Source organism: Esox lucius, chromosome 22 (assembly GCF_011004845.1).
Source record: "Esox lucius isolate fEsoLuc1 chromosome 22, fEsoLuc1.pri, whole genome shotgun sequence".
Lineage (NCBI taxonomy): Eukaryota > Metazoa > Chordata > Actinopteri > Esociformes > Esocidae > Esox > Esox lucius.
This window is the reverse complement of record NC_047590.1, coordinates 13,408,122-13,433,908: the sequence shown is the minus strand read 5'-3', so window position 1 is coordinate 13,433,908 and position 25,787 is coordinate 13,408,122. Positions and strand designations below refer to the sequence as shown.

The 25,787-nt window shown below is 40.3% G+C and overlaps 2 protein-coding genes and 1 long non-coding RNA gene across 14 annotated transcripts; 2 read left to right on the top strand and 1 right to left on the bottom strand.

The window, feature by feature from the left end:
• The first annotated feature begins 984 nt into the window (after positions 1 to 984).
• LOC105005813 lies at positions 985 to 13,146 on the top strand. Of its 4 annotated transcripts, XR_004575147.1 has the most exons (4): positions 1,716 to 3,706; positions 10,761 to 10,917; positions 11,803 to 11,838; positions 12,101 to 13,146. XR_004575147.1 is itself a non-coding variant. In XM_034289676.1 (3 exons), the coding sequence occupies exons 2-3, from the start codon at positions 3,573 to 3,575 to the stop codon at positions 9,278 to 9,280; spliced, it is 1,482 nt and encodes a 493-aa protein (XP_034145567.1). In that variant the 5' UTR covers positions 985 to 1,118; the 3' UTR covers positions 9,281 to 9,620. The 4 variants fall into 4 exon arrangements, 3 of the variants coding, with proteins under 3 accessions (XP_034145567.1, XP_034145566.1, XP_019897758.3); XM_034289676.1 differs by lacking the exons at positions 10,761 to 10,917; positions 11,803 to 11,838; positions 12,101 to 13,146 and adding exons at positions 985 to 1,118; positions 7,933 to 9,620 and having other exon boundaries at positions 3,573 to 3,706; XM_034289675.1 differs by lacking the exons at positions 10,761 to 10,917; positions 11,803 to 11,838; positions 12,101 to 13,146 and adding exons at positions 985 to 1,118; positions 7,933 to 9,620 and having other exon boundaries at positions 3,570 to 3,706.
• A 2,579-nt stretch (positions 13,147 to 15,725) lies between these two features.
• On the bottom strand, positions 15,726 to 23,290 carry LOC109614907 (collagen alpha-1(I) chain-like). 9 transcript variants are annotated; one of them, XM_034289680.1, is made up of 13 exons: positions 23,159 to 23,290; positions 22,749 to 22,867; positions 22,363 to 22,407; positions 21,479 to 21,516; positions 20,671 to 21,094; positions 20,461 to 20,559; positions 20,274 to 20,327; positions 20,058 to 20,111; positions 19,873 to 19,926; positions 19,724 to 19,777; positions 19,437 to 19,481; positions 17,695 to 17,797; positions 15,726 to 16,636 (listed from the first exon to the last, which is right to left on the bottom strand). In XM_034289680.1, exons 5-13 carry the CDS (start codon positions 20,821 to 20,823, stop codon positions 16,596 to 16,598), a joined length of 657 nt encoding a protein of 218 aa, XP_034145571.1. In that variant the 5' UTR covers positions 20,824 to 21,094; positions 21,479 to 21,516; positions 22,363 to 22,407; positions 22,749 to 22,867; positions 23,159 to 23,290; the 3' UTR covers positions 15,726 to 16,595. The 9 variants fall into 9 exon arrangements, 6 of the variants coding, with proteins under 6 accessions (XP_034145571.1, XP_034145573.1, XP_034145568.1 ...); XM_034289682.1 differs by lacking the exons at positions 22,363 to 22,407; positions 22,749 to 22,867; positions 23,159 to 23,290 and adding an exon at positions 21,652 to 22,083 and having other exon boundaries at positions 20,671 to 20,724; positions 21,041 to 21,094; XR_004575148.1 differs by lacking the exons at positions 22,363 to 22,407; positions 22,749 to 22,867; positions 23,159 to 23,290 and adding an exon at positions 21,652 to 22,083 and having other exon boundaries at positions 17,440 to 17,797.
• Positions 23,291 to 23,878: 588 nt separating this feature from the next.
• Positions 23,879 to 25,152, top strand: LOC114830041. The gene is made up of 2 exons (XR_003777776.2): positions 23,879 to 23,925; positions 24,970 to 25,152. It is a non-coding gene; the product is annotated as an uncharacterized LOC114830041 (long non-coding RNA).
• The last annotated feature ends 635 nt before the right edge of the window (positions 25,153 to 25,787 follow it).

Below are 25,787 nucleotides of genomic sequence, written 5' to 3'. Positions count from 1 at the left end.
GATTTGTTAGTCAACTATACAAGCTGTCAGCCTATTGTTTGGCTTAACCTACTGAATAAATGTATTGCAATTGCCCAAATGTACATTTGTTACGCATTATTTCGTTGTCCAAGCAAACAAATAAACGAATGAACGAACGATACCTGGACCGTACACGAACCTTACTCTCTTCCTTTTTATTTAATTAATCACTGGTTAGTTTTGAACTCCCTTTACCTGGTTACTTAGATCTTAATTAGATACTTCCCTAAAGTGGTGAACCTAGTTAGGCACTTTTATTTTGTACTTCCACTGTATGTGCTTGTTGTGATCTTTCGTTTCAGTTGCCAAGTTGCGTTGTTGATCTAGGTGATGCTGTTGCCGGGGTAAATGCCAACATGGGCGTCTTCTGAGACCGGGTACAAGTCCTCACCCATGAATGATTAGGAAGGGTACTGTGCAGATGTACAGAGAGGCCTCAACTCTAGAGGAAGAACAAGAAGTTCTCTCCCAATTCAATTGTATTTCAATCTCTGCGGATAATCTTGGAAAAAAGTAATTTTACATTATTGATACAAGAATAATCAGACTAGAGCGCTTTTTTTCAACATGTAGTCAAAGCAAAAACACTTTTGTTTTCTATATCTATGCTTGAACCTAGTGTTATACCTTGACAAAAGATATTGAATTAAGTCACACGGACTCTGAGATAAAGTTGTAACGTTGGTTAACTCTTCTTCCTCCATTAGTACACTCAACGTAATGACATCATACCCATGCATGATACCTAGTGTCGAACTTTGGGTCAAACCAGTATGTACTGAACAATGGCAAACATCAGTGGGCGTAACTTAATATTCAGGAACCCCCATTTTAACTGACCAATGGCGAACATTAGTGGGTGTGGCTTAATATTCAGTGGGCGTAAATTAATATTCAGGAACCCCCATATTAAGTAACGCCCCCGACTTGCAGTCTGAGATATACCTTTGTGGCTTTTCCACAGTAGCCTAGATTAAGTTAATTGTTCTGGTTTTGCACAGAGATGAAACATAGTTTTAGGATAGCCTACTCCTATTTTAATCTTGAAGAAGCCGTTGCCTTACACAATTTGTTAAGTATCGTCAAGGGGACTTGTGGTAGGTACACATATTTTAATTACAAATAATAAATTTTAGATTTCTTAATCAAAGTTCTTAATTGATTGTGGAAGAAGTCCTGAACTCAATTGCCAGTCTTTTACCAAGATAAATTGGATTTCTATTGAATTGTTTCACATTTATATTGCATAAATTGAATTGAGTGCATACTTGTATCTCATGATAGCCAATAAAAATGTAAAGACAGACTTAAAATTATCACCTGCCACCCACCCGGTTTTGGTTTAAAAGGATTGTTGATATATTAAAAAATAATCAATGAAAACACATTTTATTCCCTAAATCTTCAAGATTTCAAAAATTTATTATTTCATTATATAAACTTGATGATTTTAGCTTTGATATTATTATGAATATTCTTCAAATAGATGGCCAACTTTTTGAATCTTTTCAAAAAATGTGTGATAAAAGTTTTTGTGATTATTTTAATTGATTTATTAATAATTAATTAATCTATTATATTCAATGTTTTGGTTATTACTTTAATTGACCTATTAACAATTAATACAACTATTATATTATATTTTATTCTGTAAATCTTTTTCAGTAATGGCCATAGAAACTTCAAAACGGATGCATACTATTCTAGTCTTCATTTTCAAATTTTTATCCACTGATTTGGTGAAAAAGGTTTTTTAGATTTTTGAATAATAAATAAATCAATGAAAAATGTTATTCTGTTAATTTTCACTATCGTTTTCAATGATTATCATAGGAAACTAAAACATGCAGTTGCCTGTATCGTCCAGATTTGGCAGTGTGGATCTGAGAGCATCAAACTATAGGCAGCAATACATTGACAATATGTTTATTATGAAAAATGGGAAAGCATGACTGCGTTTGTCCCATCATTTTACATATACGCATCCAAAAATAAAGGAAAGGACATCAAACAAAGCATCAAACAATATTCTGTCAGCCACCAGAATTAATTAGAACAAAGTCAGGTGTCAAATATGTTTTGTTCATTAATATTCTATCGAGCTGAAATGGCTTAGATTTCGTACTGTTATTCACATGCCCAAATGATTGTCGATGCTTCTTATCTTGAACTTTGATCAACTAGATTAAGTCAGCAGTTAACACACAAAAAATAGTTATGTCCTGGTTAGGCAGTGCAGTAGATAGACTATTTCTCCTATAAGAGTTTTGTCAAATTGACCGCCATAATGGAGGTAGGCTACCGTTCAAAAATTTGGAGTCACAAACACTGGCGTAGCTGTCTGCGATGCGGCAGCACCAGGGCCAGCGATTCTCTCGTCTTTTCACTTGATGAAAAAGTTAGTTTTCCTCACATTTAATGATAGTTATTGTATAAATTTAATTCACGAATGAAAGAAAAATTTATGTTGTTTTGCCATGAATGAAGAAAATACGTTATTATGCCATAAGCGTCCATCTGGGGTAAAGTGGCACATTTGCAGGCAAATTTGCGCCGGAACAGTGGACGTGCACTGTGACGTTTTAAAGATGAAACTCCGCGACTGAAATTTCGCCTCCAGTTAATTGTCAAGGGAGTCACGTGACCATGCGCTGGAGGCAAATGTGGGATACACAGGAGGGCGAAGCTGGCATGAGAGGTGCAAGAAAATAGAGCTCCCCTCTATAATAAGCAAAATTAAGACTAATTATGCTAGCCGGCGTTGGGCGATAGCCAATCAGAAAATGTGTGTCTGTTCCTCCTTTCTGCTGTATCGCTGTGAAAAGTTCCTACTATAGCCTACTATCACACTATCCTACAACCGACATTATTCATTTTTTGCCGTGTCCGGATTTCCAGAGCTGTACAATGTCCCTGTTCAAATATTACTACTGAGCAGGAAGACATTTCATTTCGTGTTATTAATTGCTAATTAATAGAATACGTTGTCATCAAATACACAAACACTACACTAGCTACTGTAGCCTAGTACGGCCTTAATAGCTAATATCTTTTTGATTTGAAGAATGGCGAAAAATGAACTTTTCCACAATATTCATATGTTTTTGAGATGCATCTGTAATTCAATTGTATTTCCCATTGACCTATTCAGTTAATCTGTTACAGTGATTCGTTCCACTCTTTGGAAATATATATATATAACGGGTCAAATTCCAATCACACCAATAGGAAATGTAATGTTTATATGGAACCCTCAAATATGCATGACAAAATAATTCTACTTTTTCTTTTTCATTCTAACACCACAGTCCCAGGTTATCTGGGCTGAGATCAAAATGTTGTCAAACTAAGGTGATGCCCCTGTTGATAGACACACTTTTCACCACTATTTATTTTGTAAGAATGCCACCAGACTATACCAGCTTACTGTGAAACCGGTTTATATTAAAACAATATGACTTTCCCTGATGTCTGGATAAACTCTGATCCACCCTGTTGTTGGTTTTGATTGTATTACTAACCCAAAGCTAACATCGGCTCATTATTAGTAGATGTTAAGAAGAAGAAAAATAGGGCTTTCTGAACCAGAGCATATATATGTTAACCGTGCTGAGATGAGAGAATCCTCTACAGCTCAACCGACTGAGAGATTTGACGGGGAGGTGGAAAATCCCACAACTGACAGGTAAACTTTTTAAGGAGTATTTCATAGACTGGTAACTTTATTGAATAGGGTTGTGTGGTTGTCCCAAGGACAGTATCTTAAAAGGGGCATTTCACCCTGGGACTTTGTATCCTACATGACTTAAATATATTTTCTTTCATTTGAAAAAGCATGTTCAAAGTCAGTCTTTTATTTGTCAAGTGCACTGAATATCATGCGTCATTCTGAACAATGAAATTCTTGTGACATGGCACGCGACATCTACGTAGTAATTAAGAAATTAATAGAGAAAATACAAAATACACATAACAGTAGTAACTAGAAGCAATAGAGAAAATACAAAATACACATAACAGTAGTAACTAGAAGCAATATCAAATAATGTAGAAATGGGAATACAGACAAATCTTCAGTGCTGTAATGCCTATAAATGATACATACAAATGTGCTAATGTGCTAATACAAAACATGAATGTACATAGAAAGTGACCAGAGCATATGAAGTGTTCATGTCATCAATAGAAGGAGCTTTATGGTCTGTGGTTAAAAACCCTTTGTGTGTCTGGAAGTGCATGTCCTGATTCTCAGGTAACACCAACCAGACGGCATCAGTGTGAAATGCCTAGGTGGAATGTAGTCTGTTATGAAGTTCTGTGCTTTCCTAAGGCATCGTGTAAGGTAGATGCCTTGCATGGGAGAGGGCAGCCGATGATGCGCCGTTACAAACCCTGTGGCTCTAGAGGCCTAGGATGGATGGTAAAGAGACCTGTAACATAAAACTCATGCAAAGTGTAGTAGTGTAAAGGAACAGTGAGTACAAACGACACAGACAACCAAAGCTACCATCAAATATGAAACATTTATTATAAACACACGGTAAAGGGGGTAGGGAAAAGGGGATGAGCTGGACCCAAGAAATGAAATAATAAAGTTTAAAAAAACTAAACTGAACTTGCCTGCCTCAAGAACCACTTAGCTCACTGCTAAACTATATATTTTTAGACAATGTTTTACTACGGATTGTGTAGGAAAACAAAACACAGAGGTTATTCAGAGACTAAACAGCAAACAATGGACTAGACATCAGCAAACAAAACACCACAGCAATACATAATCACATGAAACAGGCCAAAGTGAGATGTATGCGTTAAAACTATGTGGTGTATGAATGACCAAAGGAGTGTCTGTCTGTCAAAAAGATATGTACCAAGAGTTTGTGTCTATCTAACTGCATGTGAGATAAAGCAAAAAGAGTCTCTGGGAGAGAAAAAACTGACTGGGTTATTTAAACCAGGGATGTGTGATGTGATTGGTTTGATTGGTCCCCTTCAGCATTCAGAAGATGGAACAGATGACTGCCAAGTGAGACACACAAACGACCACAATCAGGAGCATACAGGGTACCTGCATGCGTAACATGTGCTCTGCTGACTTCACCACGCTCTGGAGGGCCTTGCGGTCAGCAGCTGAGCAGCTACCATTCAAGGCCGTAATGCAGCCTGAGAGGATGCTCTCAATGGTCTCATCTTCATCCGCCCTCAGTGGTGTACCTGTAAAAGTTGGTGAGAGTTTTTACTGACATGCCAAACTTCTTGATTCACCTCAGGATGTATAGGCACTTTTGGGCAGATTTTACCACCAAGTCTGCTTGCCTGGACCAGGTGAGGTCACCTTTGATGAACAGAGGAACTTGAAGTCGAAGACTCTCTCTACTTCAGCTCCATCGATGTGTATGGGGGCCTGATCCCCCTCTGCCGCTTCCTGAAGTTCACAATCATCTCCTTTGTCTTGCAGACGTTGAGAGTTTATTGTCCTGGCAACAAGTAGCCAAGTCACTTACCTGCTCTCTGTATTCAGTCTCATCCTTTTGAAGATGAGACCCAGGATGGTGGTGTCGTCTGCAAACTTAAGGATGACGTTGGAGCTGTGTGTGGCCATGCAGTCATGCGTGAACAGGGAGTACAGGAGGGAACTGAGTATGCAGCCCTGAGTGGCTCCGATGCTCAGGGTCAGTGCAGAGGAGGTGAGGTTGCCCATTCTCACCACCTGGGGTCTACTCTTCAGGAAGTCCAGGATACAGTTGCGAAGGGAGGTGTTAAGACCCAGTGTCCTGAGCTTGAGAACAAGCTTAGCCGGCACAATAGTGTTGAATTCTGAGCTGTAGTCCACGAAGAGCATCCTGACGTATGTGTTACCCTTTTCCAGGTGTGCAGTCAGGGCGATGGCATCGTCCTTAGATCTGTTGGGGCGCTATGCAAATTGAAAGGGGTCCAAGGTGTTAGGAAGGGTGGAGCAGATGTGGCTTCTCACCAGCCGCTTGAAGCCCCTTCATGATGATGGAGGTCAGTGCTACAGGGCACTAGTCATTCAGGCAGGTGATGGAAGGCTTCTTTGGTTTAGGGACAATGGTGGTCTGCATGAAGCAGGTGGGCATTGCTGACTGAGTCCGCTAGATGGTTGTGTAGTTGTTCTGGTCCTCAGCAAGCCTTACCAATGGAATGGCGTTGGTCACCTCAAACCGTGCATAGAAGGTGTTGAGCTCGTCAGGGAGTGAGGCAGCGGGACGAGTAACACTGCTATTCCTCCCTTCGTATTCTGTGATTTGTTTCTGTGGTAGTTAGACTCCAACTTATCCCAATAGTCTCTTTTTCCATCTCTGATAGCCTTCCGTAGGTCATATCTGGATCCCCTCACAGCCTCAAGGTCCCCAGAGCTATAAGCAGAGGACCGTGCTCTGAGCTTAGCATGGAGATTACCATTAAACCAAGTTGGTTTGTAGCTGTTTCGTATTTGTGAATAACAAGGTTCAAGTGACTGATCACGACGGGTAGGAAAGTTAATGTGCTGATGGTATTTCGGCAAAACTTTCCTCATATTATCCCAACAACAATACAAGCTGCCTCAGGGTGAGGGTCTTCTAGTCCACTAATTACTCCATAAAGGTGCTCTAGCGTGCACATTTTATCGGCAAAACTTACCGGAGCAGTAGATTCAACTTCTCCAGAAAGTTGAGAAAAAGCTGTATCTAGTAATGAAAAAACTTCCAAAAGTGCTTGACGATCATACTGTATGAGCGACAGTACAACATGTACAAAAATAAAAACGATACAAACAGGAGAAAGCAAAAACTACCTAGTGAATGCAGAACCATTGTCAGTGCTACCTTCCTCAATGGCGCACCAGCAATCAATCATGTAATACTGTATGTGCCACAAATAATTGTCTGTGTAGACGCTGTTGTCCCTAAATGTACTTTTTTTTTTTCATAATCTAAAAAAATACAATGATTAAGCTTCTATGTGGTCAGTAAGTTTTTCAGATGTGATTTCAGAAAGAATATTGAACCCATGTAGGCTAACAAAGCTGATTGGAGAGACAGTGGGAGCTGGATACTGTAATTGCTTTAGCTCCTTTCTGCTTTCAAAATCAGGATTTAAGAATGTATTTACTAATTGCATTTGAACCACAATAGTTTTATCAGGACCAATATGGCAAATAAGATTATTATTTTGATTTTGTGGCTTGTTATTGCTAAACATAAAGTGGCTGTGGGAATGAATTTACTACTTATTTTGGCTAGGTTTAGAAGTTACAGTAACTATTGAAATCTGTGGCAAAAAATCTTTACTGTAAAACACAGTTAAAATGGCAACATTGGAGAAAGCAGCATTTGCCTGCCTGACAACTCGTGCTCAGTCTGCCTGTCTATTGCATATTGTACCTGACCAGAAGTGTTATCAGAATTTAAACAGATTCAATACAAATTGCTGATATTCTGGCTCCTGAATTTATTAAAACAAACTGTGGCGTCTTTCATAGAAGTAATAACCAGATTTACTGGAAAGTTGAGAGCATGATTTTTGAAATTATAATTGGAAAAAAGTATTATACTTTTTGTTTTTGGCAACTGAAACAGGATAACTGCGCAACCTGCTTAGCGTTTACAAAACATAATTGTTCACATTAAAGTTGCCTGCATGTAATATGCTAAGCAAATGGTGAAACAACAATAATTAATTTGACAAATGGAAAGGATCACTGGAAAAAAGTCATTTCTACTCGTGAATGTGTTAATAATATTGTTTGTGTTTGCGTATTAGCAGGATGAACATGTCCCTAATATCATACATAGGAGTGTGTTTGTTGATCCAATTTGTGATGGTGATGATAAAGCATGATTTGAAGTGTAGTAGTTGTTATCATAGTTGTGTTATTTTCTTGATTGCTGTGAACTTTTCCCAATACAGGTCAACAGACCAGGAGGCTAGCATGCGCCGAACCAGGAATCGGAAAGTCAGTTTAATCATCTTGATTCTGTCTGTGATTGCATTACTGACATTCAGGACTCACTCTACTCAATCTTGCACCTATCATCCCTCTGCTCTTTCTACCTGCCCTATTTATACAGCCAATGGGACTATAACAGCAGTGAAGGGCTCAACAGCTCTAATGGTGTCTGCATACAAGGATTACAGAGGTCAGAGAGCCATTCGCATCATTGCTGTGGTTAACAGACACCAAACCACGCCTCTGTACTGTGTGTTTTGCTGCACAGGAGAAGCCTCTCAGGTCACTCCAGCCACTGTTTTAGCTCACAGTGTCCACTACGGATACCCATATGTGGCCGCAGACATCCTTTGTTTTGAACACCCTGGATGTAACGTGACACACGTCACTGTCGCTACACCCATCGAGAACCTGGACCCCCTCAACCTGCCATTTCTGAGCGTCCAGAACAGAGAGGTGGAGGAGGTGGAGGAGGTGGAGGAGTTTCCCTTTTACCTCACCGTGTGCATGTCCAGCATGTTTGGAGACTACAACAACGTCTTGCAGTTTGTCCAGACCATGGAGTTTTACAAGCTCCTGGGGGTGCCAAGGGTTGTCCTCTACCTCACCAGCTGTGGGCCTGACCTAGAAAAGGTCCTCCAGTACTACACAGAGGAGGGCACTCTGGAGGTCATCGACTGGCCCATCGACCACTTCCTCAAGCCCGCTACTGGGTGGGAGTTAGAGGAGCTGGAAGGGGACATCCACCTCAATGGTCAGCTGACCATCATGAATGAGTGCATCTACAGAAACATGTATAGGTCGCGGTATGTCCTCCTGGCTGATGTGGAGCAGCTCCTTGTCCCAGTCGCTCACAACTCTCTACGGCCCCTCATGGAGGGCCTGCAGGGTCAGCACCCAGACGCAGCCGTGTTTTTAATGGAGACTCATCTGTTCCCTGCTACGGCTGGTAAGGCAGGTCTTTCTGCACAGAGTAGGGCACTGGGGGTGAATCTTCTGGACTATGTCTATAGAGAGCCTTTGGAGGAGGATGACTTCCGCTCCCACAAGATGGTGGTCAACCCCCGGAAGGTTCTGCAGACAGCTATATTTGAGGTGACACAGAGCTACGGAGACACAGTGAGGGTTCCGTTCGACTTGTGTAAGATCATGCAGGTGACAGAGGCTCCTAGGGAGAACTGGACCAAAGACCAGCTGGTCCTGGACAGAAGCCTCTGGAAATTCAGAGATTACCTTGTGCCCACTGTTGATGAAATTTTACAGAAATTAGGTTTCTATAAACATTTGTTTGAACATTTAGTACTTTAGCTAGTTGAAAATAATTTTACATTGACAAATCATGCAGCTAAAATGAATTGTTAAGTACTGAAAGTTGATAACATATGCAATTATTAATGTAACACTCTCGATAAGTGTGAACCCAATGGCAAAAATTTAAATTTTCATGATGTCTGTATGTTTGATAACCTTTTTTTTCCTATATATTGTTTTTATCTATACTATGATTTCTTCACCATTGCAGTCATTCTGAGGGGAGCTCTTGGGTGATGAAATATATCAAATGTATCCTCCCTATGCCAGGATTCTGATATTAATTACTAAATAATTTAATGTCTAAAAATGCTAAATAAAATCACAAAATATTGCCTTTTTTTTGCCTTTTTTAAATATTGCCCAAGCTTCACAGTTCGGATGGTATTCTGCTCAGTATAGACCTTGTTGACCCCTCTCCAAACATAGTGCTTATGGTTGTGACCATAAAGCTCTATTTTGGTCTTGTCACTCCAAATTACAGTGTGCCAGAGGCGTGTCAAGGTGTTGCCTGGCAAATTACAACCAGGCTTTTTTGGGGCATTGGTGCAGTAAAGGCTTCTTTCTGGCAACTCGACCACGCAGCTCATTTTTTGTATTGTCATATTGTGCTCCTTGAAACAAACAAACCATCTTTTCCAGAGCAGCTTGTATTTCTCCTGAGGTTACCTGTGGGGTTTTCTTTGTATTCCAAACAATTCTTCTGGCAGTTTTGGCTGAAATGCTACCTGACCTTGGCTTGGTATCATGAGATACCTGAATTTTCCACTTAAGTGATTGAACAGTACTGACTTGCATTTGCAATGTTTTGGAAATCTTTTTTATATCCTTTTCCTTCTTTATAAAGTTCCATTACATTGTTACTCAGGTCTTTTGACCGTTTTTTTCTGCTCCCCATGGCTCATTATCTAACCTGCTCAGTGCATCCAAGTGAGAGCTAACAAACTCATTGACTATTTATACACAGACACTAATTGCAATTTAAAAAGCCACATGTGTAGGAAATTCACCTTTAAATGCCTTTTTTGTCTGTAACAAGGCCAAACATTCAAGGGTATGTCAACTTATGCTCAGGGCCATGATTTAAAAAGGAGCCAAACAACTATGTGATCATATATGGCTTCATATGATCACTATCCTTAAATAAAGTACTTTGTTTTGCATGTGATAGAACTTTGAAATTGAGAGTTACAACTGCAACCCGGCCCCTCACGTGACAGTGGAAGAGTAACTGGTTCCGTTCAGAGGTGGTGCATGCATGCATACTTACATACATACATACATACATGCATGCATGCATACATACATAGATAAATACATACATGCATGCATACATACATACACACTAGCGGTAGTGGCACAACTGTAAGAAAACCTAGGGGCCCACTCCACCCCCTCGTGACCTTTTTCAGTGACACCGATGATTCCGATAGCTAGCGATGCTACCGATGATCATCATCATCTCTCATTTCCCCAGGTCATTGCCCAATCCACCAGTACATGTCTAGCAAGCCGGCAAATACAGGATCAAGTGCTGGGTGGCCTGCGACTCGAAATCCAGCTACGCGTGAAAGATGCAAGTGTACCCCGGGAATCCGACCGTCGAGGGGCTGGAGAACAACCAGGGCATTCAGGTAGTGCTTGGTGTGACAGAGCTGCTCAGAGAACAACCAGGGCATTCGGGTAGTGCTTGGTGTGACAGAGGGGCTCAGGGGGCACAACGTGACATGCAACAATTTCTTCACCTCCTACAAACTCGGACGGCAGCTCCTGACCAGGGAGATCACAAATGTGGGTAGGAACAAGCCCGAGCACCTGGCCACGCTGCTCGTGACGAAGGGCAGAGAGGTCTTCTCGTCCAGGTTCACCTTTAGGCCGAGCGCAACTCTAGTGTCCTACCTGCCCAAGAAAAACAAGAATGTGGTACTACTGAGCACACTGCACACAGAGGCGGACGTCAGCGAACAGTGAAAACTGTGCAGAGCGCCAGAGCCCATGATCAATCTGAGTGCCATCCCACCCTGGACCCGGCCCCTGCCCCTGCCCCGGCCCCGGCCCCTGCCCCGGCCCCTGCCCCGGCCCCTGCCCCGGCCCCTGCCCCGGCCCCTGCCCCGGCCCCTGCCCCGGCCCCTGCCCCGGCCCCTGCCAGTAAGAGGAAGAGGTGTCGGAGCTGCCCACCCAATAAGGACTGTAAAACCCACACGGTGTGCAGCAGGTGTAAGAAGTACGTCTGCAGAGGCTGTGCACATATGTGCTGTCCCACGCGTACTGTCCCACGCGTACTGTCCCACGCGTACTGTCCCACGTGTGTCGATTGTGGGTTTACAGAAGAAGGGACGATCTGACCTGCGGGACACAGGGTGTGTGCAGAATGCCAAGCGATGCAAGGACTAATTATACTTATACAAAGTGTTCCTTCGCATGCTAGAACTGCATTTTTCAACCTGACTTCCCAGTTTTGTTTTAATTACTGACGGAATGTAGACTCACTGTTAGGTTTTCATACTTATCGTTTACAGGAAAAGGAGTGGCAGCCGTTCCCACAGGTTCTAGGAGTAAGTTATTTTCTTAACTGCTTTATTAATCACTTGACGCCCATTTCAGTTAAAATAGATCCAGTATATAAAGGTAACCCTGATGCTTTGCATATTACATTTTTTAACCCTTGTACCTAAAAGTCAGGACAACAAATGTATAATTATTTTGGATTGTAATGAGTTACTCATCCCTAATCTTAGTAAAATAAGTTTGATAATGTACAGTGCTGTAAAGACATTGCTGGTAAACAGAACGCTAACAGGTCTGATTGTATGGTAGGGTGAGAGGGGCACCCCAGGAGAGAGAGGCGAAGTGGGACCTAATGGGCTGCCAGGGCCCAACAGGACTTCAGGATGACCGGGACCAGAAGTCCCAAAGGCATGTACCTCATCATAGACATTCATTCATTTAACCAGGTTGTCCCATTAAAGACAGTTAGCGAAACCTAATGAATATTTACATTGCAATGATTAGCCTTAGATATCCAAGGTATTTCCCATTAAAATTAGGTTATTGTATGTGTGTTCTCCCTACCAGGGTGGGGCTGGGACTAAAGGAGCTGTCGGAGACATAGGAGACATAGGCCTGCATGGGGTGCCAGGGGAGAGGGGTCTTCCTGGATTTCCTGGTCCAAAAGGAGATATGGTAAGGACTTAACCAAAACTGCGAGTCCCTAGTGTAACTAAATTAGGACATACATTTTAGTCATTAGGCATGCGCTCTTATACAGAGTGGCTTGCATTTAGTACTTCAGATTTTATGATATCAGAAGGAACTGCTGGTTTTGACCCTTTGTATTGGTCTGTCAGCCCAGTACAGGAATTTTTCACAGTACAGTAGTGGGCTGATGGGCGTTCATTCAGAAACCTATTTCATTTTCAAATATATTTCATTTTACAGAAATTAGGTTTCTATAAACATTTGTTTGAACATTTAGTACTTTAGTTAGTTGAAAATAATTTTATATTGACGAATCATTTACATTGACGAATCATGCAGCTAAAACGAATTGTAAAGTACTGAATGTAGATAATGTATGCAGTCTTTGTAATGTATGTAACACTCTCGATAAGTGTGAACTCAATGCCAAAAATTTACATTTTCATAATGTTTGATAACCTTTTTTCTCTATATTTAGTTTTTATCTATACTATGATTTCTTCACCATTGCAGTCATTCTGAGGGGAGCTCTTGGGTGATGAAATATATCAAATGTATGCCAGAATTCTGATATTATTTACTAAATCACTTAATGTCTAAAAATGCTAAATAAAATCACAAAATATTGCCTTTTTTTTGCCTTTTTAAAATATTGCTCAAGCTTCACAGTGGGGATGGTATTCTGTTCAATATAGACCTTGTTGACCCCTCTCCAAACATAGTGCTTATGGTTGTGACCATAAAGCTCTATTTTGGTCTTGTCACTCCAAATTACAGTGTGCCAGAAGCTGTGAGGCGTATCAAGGCGTTGCCTGGCAAATTACAACCAGGCTTTTTTGGGGCATTGGTGCAGTAAAGGCTTCTTTCTGGCAACTCGACCACGCAGCTCATTTTTTGTATTGTCATATTGTGCTCCTTGAAACAAACAAACCATCTTTTTCCAGAGCAGCCTGTATTTCTCTTGAGGTTACCTGTGGGTTTATCTTTGTATTTCGAACAATTCTTCTGGCAGTTTTGGCTGAAATGTTTCTTGGGCTACCTGACCTTGTCTTGGTGTCATGAGATACCTGAATTTTCCACTTAAGTGATTGAACAGTACTGACTTGCATTTGCAATGCTTTGGATTTTTTTTTTTATATCCTTTTCCATCTTTATAAAGTTCCATTACATTGTTACTCAGGTCTTTTGACCGTTTTTTTCTGCTCCCCATGGCTCAGTATCTAGCCTGCTCAGTGCATCCAAGTGTGAGCTAACAAACTCATTGATTAGTTATACACAGACACTGATTGCAATTTAAAAGGCCACAAAAGACAAATGTGATAAACTCCATATAAATGCATCCGACCATGACAGTATATAATTCCTTAGTCTGAGTCACACCAACAGGACCCTGTGAACCCATTTTACCAGCAGGTCCTTGGGGTCCATTTGCTCCAGCCTCACCCTTCGGCCCTCCCTCTCCTGGTTCCCCTTTGACCCCAGGTTGCCCATCCGGACCCTGCCAAAAGACAAACACAATCATTGGGATTGCTGGGCTTAGTCATCACCGTGCAACACTACTAGATTTTGGCTTGAGGAATGAGCATTGGGTATTTTAGAGGGTATTTTAAGGCTCCCCTTTGGGTTGGAGATTTGCTCAGCTGAGGTCATAAGCAAATAATCTAGCCATGTTAGCAGGTTCTCATGCACATTTCCATTTTATAAATACTCCTTAGCTAGGGTTCTTATTTGCAAGAAAACTAATTTGCTTGTGGTCTGGTTAAAATGGGCCAATTTCAAATACGACAATGTCACCTATGTACATTTTCTAGTGTCATGACAACATTATATAGCCAAACTATACTTTGAGCTACCCCATGAGACCCAAACAGATCTCTGTATACAGTTGTTGCACAATCCTACATAAAACAATGCTGGCTTTTGGAGGACTTAAACAACATTTTATTTGGGGCCCCCTCTCCCCTATCGGTCGGGGGCACCCTAGCTGTTGGAGGCCCTCTAGTGACCGCTTAAATTGCCCTGGGACAGTATGACCGAGGCCTGGCATAAAGTATACCCTCAGGCATGCACTTCACAGGTTTGTAACTCACAGGAGGCCCAGGGAATCATACTGCTCCAGTTGGACCAGGTTCTCCTGGAGACCCCTATAATCTGATGCGTAGATGTGTACTTACCCTGAGCCCATCCATTCCTGCTGTGCCCTCTGCCCATTTTTCGCCAACAGAACCCTTTGTGGAGAAAAGGAGTGAGCAAAAGGAGGCTTCTGAATGAACGCCCATCAGCCCACTACTGGACTGTGAATAAGTCCTGTACTGGGCTGACAGACCAATACAAAGGGTTGATAGATATTGGGCATGAAAAGTAGCTGAATTACACAATGTATGAGAGTATTAAGGATCTCTGTACGAAGGACACTAGGTAGGAAATGTGATGCCCCATTTCTGATGATTTCCACACATCCTGTCCATACCTCCTGATAGGAGTTTTCCATCTGACTGTCATAGACCCTATGAATAGACCCATGGGCCGTAGGTTGGCACATACCATTGTGAGGAAACCTGTCTGTACCTGATGATATGCATGTATTTTAGTTCTATTCTCTTGTTAGAGGAGTGGTTCGTTATCTTGTGCTATATGAGGTACCGTATCACAAGCAGTTGGTATCTACTACTGAGGGGCCTCACACAACCTGATAAGCTGTGGAGCCAAGAAACTTAAGAGGGGACACTATTAGGCCATGTAAGGTTAGGATGTAGAATACACGTATGTGATTGGAAGACAGACAGATATTGGTGGGGATGTGCTTGGGCATAAATACTGTGTCCACTTTGTAATCATTGGAGAGAGATTTAAATGAGAAATGGAAGGTCAACATCATAGACTCATGCTGAATAAAGATGGATCTCCCCTGACTTCCGATTGCATTTATTTTGTTCATGGATCAAACTTGGACAGAATCTAACAGGGTCAAAACCAGCAGTTCCTTCTGATGTCATTTAATCTGAAGTGCTAACTGCAAGTCGCTGGATAAGAGCGCATGCCTAATGACTAAAATGTAAATCATAATTTAATTACAGACTTGCAGTTTTTGGTTAATATTTTCCCATCCGACACAAGTCCTTACCACATCTCCTTTTGGACCAGGAGATCCAGGAAGACCCCTCTCCCCTGGCACCCCCTGTAGGCCTATGCCTCCTACATCTCCGACAGCTCCTTTAGTCCCAGCCCCACCCTGGTAGGGAGAACACACATACAATAACCTAATTTTAATGGGAAATACCTTGGATATCTAAGGCTAATCATTGCTATGTAAATATTCATTAGGTCTTTAATGGGACAACCTGGTACATGCCTTTGGGCCTTCTGGTCCCGGTCCTCCTGAAGTCCCTTTGGGCCCTGGCAGCCCATTAGGTCCCACTTCGCCTCTCTCTCCTGGGGTGCCACTCTCACCCTACCATACAATCAGACCTGTTAGCTTTCTGTTTACCAGCAATGTCTTTACAGCACTGTTCATTATCAAACTTATTTTACTAAGATTAGGGATGAGTAACTCATTACAATCCAAAATAATTATACATTTGTTGCCCTGACATTTTATATAAAATAACTCTGCAAAGCATCAGGGTTACCTTTATATACTGTATCTATTTTAACTGAAATGGGCGTCAAGTGATTAATAAAGCAGTTAAGAAGATAACTTACTCCTAGAACCTGTGGGACCGGCTGCCCCTCATTCTCCTGGAAACGACAAGTACCAAAATCAAACAGTGAGAAAACATGCAGTCAACACCTTGTCATAATTAAAACAAAACTGGGAAGTCAGGTTGTAAAATGCAGTTCTAGCATGTATAAGTATAATTAGTCCTTGCATCGCTTGGCATTCTCCACACACCCTGTGTCCCGCGGGTCAGATCGTCCCTTCTTCTGTAAACCCACAATCGACACAGGTGGGACTGTACGCGTGGGACAGTAGGCGTGGGACAGTAGGCGTGGGACAGTAGGCGTGGGACAGCACATATGTGCACAGCCTCTGCAGACGTACTTCTTACACCTGCTGCACACCGTGTGGGTTTTACAGTCCTTATTGGGTGGGCAGCTCTGACACCTCTTCCTCTTACTGGCAGGGGCCGGGGCAGGGTCCGAGGTGGCTTGGCACTAGTAAAATAATTACATTAAGGGCATTCGGAAAGCATTCAGACCGGTTCACTTCTCAGAATTTCATTACGTTACACCCTTATGTTCTGTAATGAATTTTTTTTTCCCCCAATCAATCTGTAATCCATAACGAATGAGCAGAAAAAAGTTCATACCTATTTGTATATAACAAAATAAATTATTTTTTATTTACATACGTTTTCAGACCCCTTTAAGCAGCACTTTATTGAAGCACTTCTGCCAGTGATTACAGACTCACATTTTCTTGGTAAACCAACAATGGGCATGACGGTACACACCTATACGCTTGGCACACCTATACATAAGGGATGGTATTGGCCAGTTGATGAGAAGTGCCTGGTTTTCGCCTGTAAAATATGTAAAATTGACTGGGTCTGAATATTTTCTAAATGCACCGTAGGAAGACCCCACGATTGGAGAGAAGTTGGCCACCTCGGAGGTAAACAAAACAGCTATGAAATATAACTAGTGCTAAGGCAGCACTCTCAATTATTACCTCTGGTCCATCAACTCCAGGCTCTCCCTTTTCACCTGGAGGTCCTGGAGACCTGTTAGCTTTCTGTTTACCAGCAATGTCTTTACAGCACTGTACATTATCAAACTTATTTTACTAAGATTAGGGATGAGTAACTCATTACAATCCAAAATAATTATACATTTGTTGCCCTGACTTTTTATATAAAATAACTCTGCAAAGCATCAGGGTTACCTTTATATACTGTATCTATTTTAACTGAAATGGGCGTCAAGTGATTAATAAAGCAGTTAAGAAGATAACTTACTCCTAGAACCTGTGGGACCGGCTACCCCTCCCCTGGCACCCCCTGTAGGCCTATGCCTCCTACGTCTCTGACAGCTCCTTTAGTCCCAGCCCCACCCTGGTAGGGAGAACATACATACAATAACCTAATTTTAATGGGAAATACCTTGGATATCTAAGGCTAATCATTGCAATGTAAATATTCAGTAGGTCTCGCTAACTGTCTTTAATGGGACAACCTGGTTAAATGAATGAGTGAATATCTATGATGAGGTACCTGCCTTTGGGCCTTCTGGTCCCGGTCCTCCTGAAGTCCCGTTGGGACCTGGCAGCCCATTAGGTCCCACTTCGCCTCTCTCTCCTGGAGTGCCACTCTCACCCTACCATACAATCAGACCTGTTAGCTTTCTGTTTACCAGCAATGTCTTTACAGCACAGTACATTATCAAACTTATTTTACTAAGATTAGGGATAACTCATTCCAAACGGAATAAATTATACATATGTCACCATGAATTTTATGTGCAAGGGTTCAATTTTTTCTGTATAAAAGCAGAGCCTCAGGGTTACCTTTATATAAGGTGAATTCGGGTAATCTGGAACATTGGGTAATGTAGGACACCTAAGCGCCAGTGTGTTTATTTCCTGTTCTAATTAAATCTTTTCAACAGGACTTTTACTATAGGTTTGGTATGGATGTCATATGACTGAAATCACATGACATCATGGGGGTGATCTCACAGAATAGGACAGGGTTAATGTTAAATCAGATGCTCCCCTGGAGAATGCATGAAAAGGTCAATGACAGGATTCTGACAAGATTAATGTTAAGGGTATAAATCTGTCATAAATAAGACAATGTTGCTTCTTGTTGTCAAATGATGATTGTGATCTAGTCAAGCAACAAAAAATGCTTTAAAATGTTGAAAATGTGGTTTCGTTTTTTTTTTTTTAAGCATTTTTGTGCTGTCCCACATGATCAACATATGATTGATAATGTGGGACAAATTCTTTAAGTAATCTGGAACAGTCTTTAAATGGGGGAAATATGCATTTTGCGACTTCCTTAAGTTGCATACACGGTTATTTGGTCACATCAATAATTTTTATTTAGTTCTTGTCTGTTTAAACTGATTGTCTGCGTAGTAACCAAACTAGCTAGCATGTTTTCTGGTAGCATACTTTGCTAACCAGCTCACTACTATATCAGTTAGCTCTCCAGCCACATTCATGTGCCTATGGGAACAGAGACGATCCCAAAAGAGCAGAAGAGCGGCTGTCCTGTGCGATCTGCAGCCATATCACAAAACGTGCAGAAGATAATGGCGTGATAGATGATGGGTCTCTCACATGCGAGGACTGTTTGTTCACTTAGTAGCACCAATTTTTAAATAGAACTGAGAATTTAAATGAATAACCTTAATAATCAGTTAATCTCTGTTGCTTGTATATTAATAGGTTAAAAAAACTTGTATACACTTTTAATAGAATTAATTTAAATGCATTAACATGGTAGATCAACTAATTCCATGTAGAAATATCCAGTAAAATACTTTGTATCTTTAATAAATTAAAAAAGAAAATCATAAAGCAATTTCTATGAATACTTTGATATTTCTTATTCATCTTCCTGACCTTGTCATCTTTTCATAATTTTTTATACAAATTAGTGATATTGATCTTGGTATACGTAGAGATTTAGGCTTTTTTAAAAGCCTAATACAAGTGTCCTAAATTACAATGTGACCTGTCCCAAATTATAAAATTCAGGCAGATTATTTTTGTTGGGTACAAAGAACACTAATAGCTGTGGCATGTCTCCTTAGTATAATATCTACATTATTTCCTCTGGTGTGGTTAGAAAACCACTTAGGGATTTCAGAAAGGTATAATGTGTTGATCTAACGTGTTACAGATATCGGAATAAAATTGCAAATAAAATCCCTGATTACCCGAATTAACCCTACAGTATGTATTTTAACTGAAAAAATTAATGGAGCAGTTATGAAGATAATGTACCTGTAGCCCAGTAGGTCCGGCTGCCCCTCCTTCTCCAGCGATACTCTGGAAACGACAAATACGAAAGAACATTCAGTCAACACACTTAATGTGAGCTTATCATAATAAAAACAAAACTGGTAAGTCAGGTTGAAAAATGCAGTAATAGCATGCGAAGGAAAACGTATACATGCCTTAAGTAGATCCATTTAAATCTATAGAAATATTATTTTCTGGATTTAACAGCAATAAACTGTCAGTTAACTGTAAAATATTTTTTGTCACTGCAACGTGATGTCCTACTGTACCTCAGACCCTGGCTTCCCAGACTCCCCAGGTGGTCCAGCAGCTCCAGGCAGACCCTGACATTAATCACAAAACAATAAACCAAAATGACCATTCATTGTTTACTACCATCATCTTATTCATACAAGTACAAGGTAAATCAAAGGCATACCTGGTAGCCATTCACACCAGGCGGACCTTGCTCTCCTCTCTTCCCCGCAACTCCCTGACAAAGTCAAGTACTATCTTCGTTAGGACAACCAGCAACTGTTCACCATAACCCCACTCAGTATTTGATATTGAAGCAGAGTGTATCTATCATTCAACTTAAACAGATTATTAATGAGATACACTTACGGCTGGACCGGCCACTCCACCAGCACCCATCTCTCCGTCTTTGCCATTAACCCCCTGTAAGAGAAACAGGCCTCAATGGTCAGGGTGAATTAAACAGCAAGCTTACAGCAAGAGAAGGCATTGTATGGGAACTGGAAAGTTAACTAGTCTGAGGGGCAGTTAACTAGTCTGAGGGGCAGTTCCACCCCTTAGATCTAATGAAGGTAGGGTACTTACCTTCTGTCCTGCAACTCTGGGGGTCCTCACATCTCCTGGCTTACCAGGGTCTCCCTGTGAAGACGACTAATGACCCGTACCCCTTTTCAAAGAAATGAACAGCATACCGGTGTTGATCCGCCCAAACATTGCAAGGTTAATTCAATGCTCATTTACTAATCACACACATATCATGCTGACTACTCACAGTAAAGCCTTTTGGTCCTATTCCACCCATTGTTCCAGCTGGACCTCTGGTACCAGTGGGCCCAGCTGCTCCTGGTCCTCCATCATCTCCTCCTTCCCCCTAGCAGAGGAGGGTGGAAATAGTAGAGGGGTGACAAGGGTTTTTGTTTGGCTCAACTATAGATTCTATCTTTGATTGTAAATATATATTTGGGGCCTCACATCAACATACCATTGGTCCTTGCTTTCCCTCTGGTCCCTGTGTGCCCAGTAGGCCTGACAGTCCCTGTTGCAAGAAACAGGATACTTTTTTGAAGTAATTAAAATAATTTGAAAAATGTTTGTTGTTCAATTTATATTTTATGTACAGTTTAAACATAAGCATTACCAGAATGGTTTACTTCTGAATGCAGAGAAGAGTTAGGGGTCTGTAATCATAACTCAATATAATTCATTGATTACAAAACCTGACTTCAGTTACCCTAATTTAAATCATTATTGTAGGGGTTCACATAGAACATTTCCAGCCTATGCGGTTTGTTTTACCATTGTGTTCACTAACAACATGTAACAGCACACATTTGTTAGTTTGCATGTCTTACAGATTATCCTTTTAATCCAGCCTCTCCATTGATTTCAGGAACACCTGCATCACCCTGTGAAAAAACAAAATAAAGGTGTTTCAAGATTGTATACATTTCATGTTGACTGACAATGCAAAATTATTTATTTCAAATTAATTATTTCAAATGATGCTAGCGTTATCACATGCAACTCATAACCAAGTATGTTTCATAACATTCTGAAACAAACTTACAAAGAGGTTAAATGTGTCTGATATACTTCATTAATCAGTATGCAAATGAATCTCCTAGGTGAATTGCAGCAATATCAGTTTGCATTCAAACTGATTCTCCCCAATACAGTGATATGACGTTAATTTTAATGGACATTCAGGTACATTTGTTATGTCCTGGTAAATAGAAAAAATATGAGAGAAACCGAACAAAAATATTATTTACAAATTATTATATACTCACATCGCTAGTAAGTTTGACTTTCAGTTTTGGTCAACCGGCTTTCAAAAAAATGTAAAACAAAATGTTATTACACTTTAGATGGAGTAAGAATTTCCTACAATATCTAATGCTTGTTTTCTTACTTGAACTGAAATTGAGTGAACTGTATAGAATTTTAGCAACCAGGAAATTACCTTGAGATTTCGCTACCCGAGTTTAACAGTCTCAGGGCTAGACATTACACAGAATGTGTGTGAGGTCTGGAATATGCCCTGTTTCCCTTCGTTGTCTTGAACGTAGCCTATCCATTCCCCATAATCGTTTGCACCGGTGTCTCGTTTAAACCCTATATGAGTGCTGTCTGTGCTGCCAGTCCTCATGAGGTATTGTTTGTGTTTGCAACTCTACTGAGCCCCCTATTCCCAAGCGTGGTACTGTCTGAGCCTAGTTCTGAAAACAGCCTGTTTTGGTATACGGACTTTCGCCTGCCTGTTGACCGCCTCTCTGGATTACCCCGCTTGTACTTCAGCCTCCTACCTACGCGCTTCGCCAGTTATCGACCCATTGCCTGTTCGCTACAGCCTGTTCCTTTTGCACTGCCATGTTTTCTCCCTAATAAAGGAGTCCTGCGCTCTGCGCTTGGATCCATCCCTCAATCCGACTAGTCTGTGTGCAATCATTCCAATATGCAAATCTGGGATACTACGTTTAGTGTTATCCTTACAACACAGTCTAAAACTCTCAATTTGTTGGGTCAACTCCACTTCATGTACTGTTAATTTTATTTTATTTTTGGTGGACATAAAACGAGATTTGCAAACACCCCACAAAGGCAATTTTATGGTAATAGTCCACCTGTGAGTATGGAATTAAAAATACAAACAAAAATTGTTAATGGTACTTACTGATGGTCCTTTGACTCCTGCAGCTCCATCTGTTCCTGCTGGACCCTGCAGAAATAAACAAGTAGTATGTCTTCGGGTCATTACTCTAACATCTAAGCAGCAGTTCAGGATAAAGTACATTTGTAAATTTAACATACATTTTAACTGCATTGTAAATGCTATTGAAATGTAATTCACATTCAATATTTCTATTAGGAGCCAAATTCACAAACACTTTCTTTAATTAAAGTTCCATCTTGAGGCACATTGAAAAGTGAGAAAAATTACAGTAACCGGACATTCTTGGTTGGAATTACAGTTCAGAATGTTAGTCTTGACAAACCAATGGTTTGAAGAGGGAGTTTGTCACCAAAGTGAGTTTAATCATCATTATGTAGGCTACTCACCTTCATACCTGGACCACCTGGGAACCCGGGAGCTCCAGTGATTCCCATAGGGCCCTAAAATCACATGCAGCAGGGTTGTTGCAAGAGCAGTCTACAGTTCGCCCACACTTGAGGTTGCACTATAAAAACCATATACACACTAATTTAGATAACATTTTACAGTTAACAAAACAAGTTACTTGTACATTTCTATACTTTCATACAGATATTTGGAAAATAGTAAGTTTGATACGGTTTCCCTTTTCATTTTATTCACTTTTACCACATTATTTCTTTATCATTTCATGTTTGTTTATTTGGTAATTCAGCAGCAGCTACTCTTCATGGGTTCCATAGAAAATACAACACATGACAAACACATGAATGAGTGCCACTATATTTAGTTGGAGGTAACATCCCAAAGGTCTTACCTGGGGCTCTGCTTTTACAGTATGGCCTAATTTAGCACATTCCCCTACATAGAGAGACATGCACAATTGAATGTTTCTCATCATACAATCATATAATTATGTAAACTAAGTGAACATTTGAGTCCCAACGGCCAGTCAGTTATGTGAATGACTGAACCATCAATGGAATGATGCCTGATTGTAGATATCACTGTTTACAATCAGTTAAAGTGTAGAGCTCTATTGGCAAGAGCGCATTTTATGGGCTGAAATATGTGCCACCAGAAACTAAATTTGAATCATTTATATTTGAATTTGAATTGCAAAACTTGAATTATTCCATTGAAAAACTGAATTTGAATCACATAATTTGAAATTGTATTGTTTAATTTGAATAATTGCATTGAAAAACTGAATCTGAATTGTATAATTTGAAATTGAATTCATTCGTTTGGATCCGAAGTCCAATAAAATGTGATCCTCACTGAAAATTAAACTCTCTATATATCTTCACATTCACTTCTCACAATTCAAATTCAGTTCTCAAATTCAATTTCAAGTTACTGAGACAGACATCCGGGTAGTTGGAGGATGAAGGAAGAGCAATCGAGCGCAGATCGATAGATAGCGTTCATTGGCGCACAGGACTCCTCTTGGGCCAATCAGCACCTACGTTTTGGAGCATAGTACATGAAACAAGGAAGAAGCTCTTGCCTTGCCAGTGGCCGGCCTTGACCCAGAACGCCCAGTCTGGCGTGACCACCATGGATTCGGCTGGGACAAATACGGTAATTACAATTTCACATATCTACGATCTAACGATCTTTTGTTTAACTGTCGTTAATGTTATAGCTGTTTTGTAGAAACGTTTTGTTTAGTCCGCGAGCATACACAAATAATGTTTACAATTACATTAGACGACTAGCTAGCACCATTGTTCTATATTTATGACTAGCACGTTAGCATTGTTTCTGCTATTATTTTAGCAACGCAGCTAGGAGCGCTGGAGCTAGTCTACAAACAGCTGTGCGTACAATAACAACCCCCCTTTTTTTTTTTTTTAAACTGTCAGTGAATAGCACAGAGTGAAAGTCAATGATTTCTTTATAACTAGTGACAGTGATCATGTCGTTAGCTCAGATAAGTACCGGTAAACTTAGTAAGATCTAGAAATAGAAGGCATCGTGCTAGCTAACTTGCCAGTCCCACCTGTGACTTAAAACAACCCAGCTGTTCTTTTGGAGATTAATTTTTGACCAACTTATGCTGTGATCTGCACAATGTTTAGCAAGGTGAAACTTAACGTTATAGTGATTATGGGCATGATCCAACCAGTTACAAATTAGTTTTTACTGTTAACATGGTATAGGAAACATATCTGGCAATATTGTTACATTCATAACTAGTTGGCTTGTAGTCACATAACAAATATAATTGGTTTGCTACTATTCCTTAATTTTGGTGGTTCCTCATCCATCACATTTGATATGAACTTGACATGAAATCCATAGCAATCAGTGATGATTGAATCTGTTTATGATAAAGCAATTACATTTTTTGGCATTGATAACCTACTACTTTCAACCTTCACCACTTCTAGATTATGTTACCAGCTACCTCTCTGTAGCTCACATCTCCTATTTGGAATATTATTAGTTCCACAATAGATATTAATACCCTACTATTAATGTATGAAATAATGTAATCTAATACATAGTATGTCAGTGATTCTCAGTGACATCCGAAAAGAATAGCTCCAGCTGATGAAATGGGTTGCATTACTAGATGATATATGTTAACAATTCATTAATACTATCTTCTGTTGGTTTTAGGGAATCCAAATTGAGGATTTTGATTGGGAGAGCTCAGGGCTCTCTCATAACTCTGCCAACACAGGTGTTACCATGCCAGAAATGGAATGTCCATTGAAGACCGAGGACATTGAATCTCTACGCGTTGCCATTGATCCCCTTTCTCATTCAAATAGTTTTGGAAAATACATTTATTTGACCACACTTCCACATGCATTGTACCTACTTCACCATCATTGACAGTCATGCCTGTGCCAATCAGAGGACTAAAGGCTTTTAATAATTCATGATTGCTTAAGTCCAGTCTAGGACCCCATGTATCCAGGCACCTTATAGTCCACCTTCCATTCACAGCAATTTTTTTAAATCGGACTTCTGTCTTGCTGACACAACCACAGGAAAGCGGGAAAGAACGTAGTGAAGGACATCTTCTCTGACAAACATTGTAATGGTGCGATGGAAATGCTTTTTGAAGTGTAACATTCAATGTGGCTAACAATGATGTATACTTTCTAAAATATCAAATCAATTAGCCATGCACACTGGGTCATTTAATGCACACTGGGTCATTTAATACACCCATGAACAGTGAATTGGGTTAACATATACGAACTGGATTAGACAAAAAATGAAATAAGACTGCACAAATATCTTATCTATTACTATTGGAGTCTGAATGTACAGGTACTGGTCATAAAATTAGAATATAATCAAAAAGTTTATTTTAATTCCATTCCAAAAGTGAAACTTGTATGTTTACATTCATTCCACACAGACTGATCTATTTCAAGTGTTTATTTCTTTTAATTTTGATGATTATAACTGACAACTTATGAAAA